The sequence below is a fragment of the Sorex fumeus genome, unplaced genomic scaffold (assembly GCF_029834395.1).
Source record: "Sorex fumeus unplaced genomic scaffold, SorFum_2.1 ptg000122l, whole genome shotgun sequence".
NCBI lineage: Eukaryota > Metazoa > Chordata > Mammalia > Eulipotyphla > Soricidae > Sorex > Sorex fumeus.
Genome location: NW_026606179.1, coordinates 1845028 through 1851093, shown reverse-complemented (window position 1 = coordinate 1851093; position 6066 = coordinate 1845028). Strand labels below are relative to the sequence as shown.

The following is a 6066-nucleotide window of genomic DNA, read 5'->3' as shown; positions in this document are numbered from 1 at the left end:
GACAGCAGATAAGAGCTCCAGTTTCTCCACAAATCTACCAACACTGGTTATTTTCTGTTTGCTTATTTTGTAATTGCCATACTAATGGGTGTGGAGTTTATTGTACCTTCCACTTGCATTCCGCTAATGAGAAGTGATGTTGAGCATCACTCAATCCTTTATTTACCTTCTTTAGAGAAATACCCCTTTACCTTTTTAGAGTTGGTTTATTTTGTCATTGTTGAGTTGTAGAAAAAAATATCTAGCATATACAAATAACACATATGTTGTGCAAATATATTATACATGTTCCTGGACACTAATTTTTATTAGATATATTACTTGAAAACATTTTTTCCATTCTATAGGTTGACTTTACCTTTGTTAGAAAAAAGTTTTCAATTTTATGTAATCTAATTTAATGCTATATTCCAATGTCATGAAGATTTTGTCCCATGTTTTCTTTTATAAGTTTTATAGTTTTTTGGTATCAGTATGCAGGTTTTTGACCCATTTTAAGTGGATTTTAAGACAGTGAGATAACTATCCAATTTCATTCTTTTGTATGTGAGTTTTCATGGCTCCATTTGTTGGAAAGATTGTTCTTTTTCCAATAAGTGGTCGTAACGCCCTTGTTGTTGAAAATAATTCGACTATATATACAAAGATTTATTTATCTGTTCTGCTGCATTTGTTTACATGTATGTCTTTAATATAACACTGTTTTGATTACTGTAGCTTTATGGTGAATTTTGAAATAGGAAGTGTGAGTTAACCTACACCATTTTTTTTTCAAGATTGGCAATTTGGGACCCCTTGAAATTCCATATGAATATTAAGATAGATTTCTCTATCTCTGCGAAAAGCATAATTGAAATTTTGATGGAAAATGCACTGAATCCATAGATTGCTTTGAGTCCATTGGCATCTTAACAATATGTTAATTCAAGGATGTGGAATGTCTTTCCAAGATTACCTCCAATTTCTTTTGGTGTTTTTTCAGTGTGCAGTTTTAGACCTCTTTGGTTAAATGAACTCTTAACTATTTTGTTCCTTGACTCCTAAGCAGTTTCAGGTGGTCTGGAAGTCACTCCTGGCAGTACTTGTCCTCGTTATGTAGATTAGTAATAAGCCTGGTGATATAATACTGCTCAGGCCCAGTGGCTCTGGGACCAAGAGCCTCTCTGGCAGTTCTCAGGAGCCAGCAGAGCCGTGTCTGAAGATAAACAGAGGCCTTGTGGTGCCAAGGGCTAAATTCATGGCACAGTGCTTGTGTTTTAGTCCTTTGTGCTATCACCCAATTCAAGTACTTTATTCTTCATTATGGGCCTGGAATAGGAACAATAGCACAGTGGGTAAGGCATCTGCCTTGTGCATGGCTGGCCCTAGTTCGATCCCCAGCACCTTATATGGTCCCCCAAGCCTCACAGCAAGAGTAAGCCCTGAGCACAGCCAGAACGATCCCAAACCAATTAACCAAATAGATAATAAAATATGCTCTTAAAAAACACCAGAGACTTTCTCTCCTTTCCTCCGCCATCGTCACGGTGTGAACGTGGCTCTTCGTCATGTCTTCCCACAAGACTTTCAGGATCAAGCGGTTCCTGGCCAAGAAACAAAAGCAGAATCGGCCCATTCCTCAATGGATTCAGATGAAAACTGGTAACAAGATCAGGTACAACTCCAAGAGGAGGCACTGGAGAAGGAGCAAGCTCAGTCTGTAAGGAGAGCCACACGAGACGCATGCACATTAGCTGTGATAGGCTACTAGTATCTTGAACACTGCACTGTCTGCACTGTCCTCCCGTTGTTAATCGATTTGCTCGAGCGGGCCCAGTAACATCTCCATTGTGAGACTTTGTTGTTACTGTGTTAGCCATACCGAATACGTCACGAGTAGCTTGCCAGGCTCTGCCGTGCGGGCGAGATACTCTCGGTAGCTTGCCGGGCTCTCCGAGAGGGGCAGAGGAATCGAACTCGGGTCGGCCATGTTGGCTGTGTGCAAGGCAAACGCCCTACCGCTGTGCTATCGTTAACAACAAGTCTGAAGTCACGTTTCTTGGATTAGGGAATCTGTTCGTCTTCTCTAGTTTCTGTATCTTGTTGCTAACTTGGTAATAAATCTTGTGATACCGTGAAAAAAAAAACACCAGAGATGGGGAATGGGGGTGGGGGTGGAGAGTGGGGGACGGGAGTGCCTCCAGTGATGGACAAACAAAAGTGTCCTCTGACCACTAGTCTACAGAACTGAGATGCATGAAACTCTTTCATGAATAGTATTTTAAATCATAGTGCCACAATTTTTAAAAATTAAGTAATGAGAGAGAGAGACAGAGAGAGAGAGAGAGAGAGAGAGAGAGAGAGAGAGAGAATCCTAGGGCGAGGACAGACACCCACCATCCTTCATGAGAGCCCCCCAGATTATCACACTCACAGCCGAGCCCCATTCTTTCCTTATGAGCCCTAATCTCTCACACTGCACCCGACATCCCAGTAGTCTTTCTGGAAATTCTAGGCAAGACTGGATGAGGTATCACAGCCCAAACTCACAGGCACCATGTTTTCCCCAGGGGTGCGCTACAGGGGTAGAGGAGCCCCGACTTCCCCAATCGACCGTGACATTGGGAACTTAGGCTGCCAGCAGAGTTGGGCCCTCAATGCAGACTCCCTCTACCTGGCACCTGAGACGCCGGGATGGGCAGGGTGACATCTCCTGCCTACCAGCACATGATTGAGACGCAGCAAAGCTGTGATTTGAACCCAGAGCTGGCTGACTCCAAATCCTTAGTTGAGTTCCTTCTGCTTCCAAGCAGCCCAAACCTGTTGTTGGAAAGAGGATGTGAAGGAGAGAGAGAGGCTTTCTGTCCCCCTCCACTGTGGTCACATAGTTACGGAAGGCTGGAGATGCTAACCGCTGCCCAAGGCTCCTTCTGGCCCATTCTCCCTGAAAGTCCAGCTCTGGTCATGTGCTTCCATGGTGGACAGTGTCAGCGTCTTCATTTCCTCAACTGTCTAAAAGGAACTCTGACATGCCCAGCATGAGAATCCTTCTCTGCTCTCAGCAGCCCAGAGCTGACCACCTCCCTCCCTCAGCCGCCCACTGCAAGGTGGCTGGAAGCCCAGGTGGGCGTGGCAGGATGTCCCAGGTCCCAGGTGGCCTCTGTGCTCTAGGCAGGGCACTGGGGGAGGAACTGGGCCTCCAACCAGCTCCCAGACGTCAAACCACCTGGCTGGCATCCAGCTGGCCTCAGCAGCGGCTCCCCCAAGCCCGGCTGGTCTCGGGCTGCTTCCCCGTGGGACATTCCCACAGCTGCAGAGCCATTGCTCACAGTCGCTTCCCATCAAGAGCTTAGAGTCAGGGTGACAGGACCCATCCTGGGTGGGAGTGGGGGGGGGGGGCTGCATTCTTCCCACCAAAAAAATCAACATTCAGAATCCAGCCCGGAAGTCAGCTAGATCGAGGGCCGAGTTCTGGCTCTGCCACATACTCAGCACCAGCTCCTGGGAGCCTCATTTCCTCATCTGTGGAACATGACGTCTCCAGCCTCGTAGCCACAGGGCTGCCTCCGGCCCCAAAAACGACAGCATGCCCGGGAGCCGCCCCGGCAAGGTGCTGAGCTCACTGGTGGGCGAATCCCCAGCTGCCCGAACTCAGGGTCAGGACACAGCTTGAACGTCAACCCCAGCACTGCACCCCAGTTACTCACATGCGACCTGCTCCCCTCTATGATCAGAGTCCCCTGCCCCACCATTCTCTCTCCTCTCCTGCTGCTCGGACCACTTTAGAAGGACATTTTTTTTTTCATTCAAAGCACTGTCTCGGGATCTGGTATCAGAGAAAACTCACCCTACCTGGAACTCGTGTTCAAACATGAGTCAGTACTTTGTGGGATGCCCAAGATAACCCAGACTCACACAGTGAACGAAGATGCTTCAGATAACTTATTTCTGTCACTGGCTTGGTCAAGCTAGTTAGCTAATGCTACAGCAGTGATAATCAAGTCCCAATTTTCCTGGCTTCATACCTCAAAAGTGTGGATTAAGGGAGCTCTCTCTCTCTCTCTCTCTCTCTCTCTCTCTCTCTCTCTCTCTGTGTGTCTTTCTCTCTCTGCAGCACAAGGTAAGGTGCTCCTCTATCCTGTGACATTCCCATGTCCAAATGAGGGTTTGCCATGACACCAGACTGAGTCCACAGGCTTTCTGAGAAGTGGCTGCTGTTATTTCTGCTTTTATTCATTGACCAACAAAGGCCATGCCTGCTCTGGTAGAGCAAATGCCTCCTTCACACCCAGAAGTAGAAGAAAACTGGGGCTCAGGGGGACTGGAGTGGGGGAATAGACCAGGAGGTCCTCCCAATCATCCCCCATCATCCTCCCAATCGTGGTACTTGACAGACAGGCACCCGCTGAGGTCAGAGAAAACAGCTGAACAAAGAGTTCACATCTACCCCAGCCCAGAGGCACGCTCCAACTTCAGACAAGAATCCACTCTCTCTGCCCTCTACCCCATATGGAGCCTCTGAACCAGTTACAATTGCTGCATAACAATGCACCCCTCAAGCTTAGCGTCCAAGACAACAAGGCTTCATTTAAAGTTCACAATTTCTTTGCATGAGGAACCCCAGGAGGGCTTGGGACAGCGGCACTGCTTAAAGGGGTTCTCCTTTGGCAAACCGCAGAAACCCAGCTGCCCTTTCTGTGCCAGTCTTGCTGTGCACATCCCATTGTCCCTGGAAGAGTTACACGGTTCACCTGGAGCACCGGGGAGAGGTCAGGGCATGCAGCAGACAGAGAGCATGTGGATGAGCCGTTCGTGCAGCTGCCAGACACCGCCAAGGAGGGTCGCGGAGGGAACCCTCGGCAGAACGAGTGCAGAAATCACCTTTCTCAGTGGCGGGTCTCACCCCATCATTGATCCTCATGTGTGTTTCTGGTACGCATAAGTGTTCCCTGACTATGTGGACCCATCAAAAAAAAAATAGCGTCATTGACAGGACTTCAATATCAACAACCACATGAACAGTGTCAAGTGAGCTGGGTGGGAACCGTTGCCTCTTTTTAACTGAGGTGGAAACTGAAACCCACAAGGTTACATGGGCCAGGGGTGTAGTGATCCAATCCAGCACCAGCACCAAGTACACATATACACATTTTAGCTTCCTGTCCAATGTCACACCCAAATAGTCACAGCTGGGAGCCAGAGCTTCTGGTTTCTCTTTTCCTGTTTATGTTGTTTGGCTTGGGGTTGGGGGGTAGGGGTGGGCTGTCACATCAGTGGTGCTCAGGGCTCTGTGCTCTGGGATCACTTCTGGAGGGCTCAGAGAACTGTATGTGGTACCAGGGATCAAAACTGGCTAGCCCCATGCAAGGCAAGCTCCAGCCGCTGTCCCCTCACTCTGATCTCCCCCATCTGCCCGGCAGGAGGCCTGATGGGACTCACCCTCTGGGCTAGAAATGGAAACTTTCTTAGGAAAATAAGTGAAGGGAGTGGAGAAGGAGGGAAAATGGCAAACCCCAAAGAGAAACTGTCTGGCTACGCTCCCTGCCTGCAGGGAAAAGTGCTCGCCTCCCCCAGAGCTGAGTAAGAAAAAGCACTCTGACCCACTCTCAGTCACTCGCTGGAAACTGGGCGCAGGAGGGGAGGGGCTGGCCCAGGCCACAGGGAAGGAGGCGAAGTGGGGCCTGAGGCAGGCTCCGAGCTCAGACCCTCCCGTGCAGGAAATGAGCGGGTCCAGAGGCAGATTCTGTCCTGCCTTCCAAACAAAACGGCTGACACCCAGCTTTGAAAATGTTTAATTTTTACAGCTTTCCCATTATTTTCATCCGCTATCTCCAGGGCTATAAAGATAGACCCGATCAGACACAGGCGGGGCGAAGCCTAGCGCTGACTGTATATTCAACAGAGGCAAACAACCCAGGGACACAGCGAAGCCTGATGCATTAACCAGGTGGCAGGGTCAGCTGCTCCGTTAGGAGAACAAGACAAGTCCACTCACTTCGGTCTGCCTCTTCCAGGAAGCTCTCAGACTTCTCCAAGAGGTCTTCACGCCCCACGATGGCCATGGAGGATAACTTGCTCTCTACCTGT

The 6066-nt window shown here is 48.9% G+C and overlaps 1 protein-coding gene across 1 annotated transcript; it reads left to right on the top strand.

Annotated features, from left to right (window-relative positions):
* Positions 1–1502: 1502 nt before the first annotated feature.
* Positions 1503–1760, top strand: LOC130044256 (60S ribosomal protein L39-like). Its single transcript, XM_056136926.1, has one exon. The coding sequence runs from the start codon at positions 1548–1550 to the stop codon at positions 1701–1703; it is 156 nt and encodes a 51-aa protein (XP_055992901.1). The 5' UTR covers positions 1503–1547; the 3' UTR covers positions 1704–1760.
* Positions 1761–6066: the final 4306 nt, after the last annotated feature.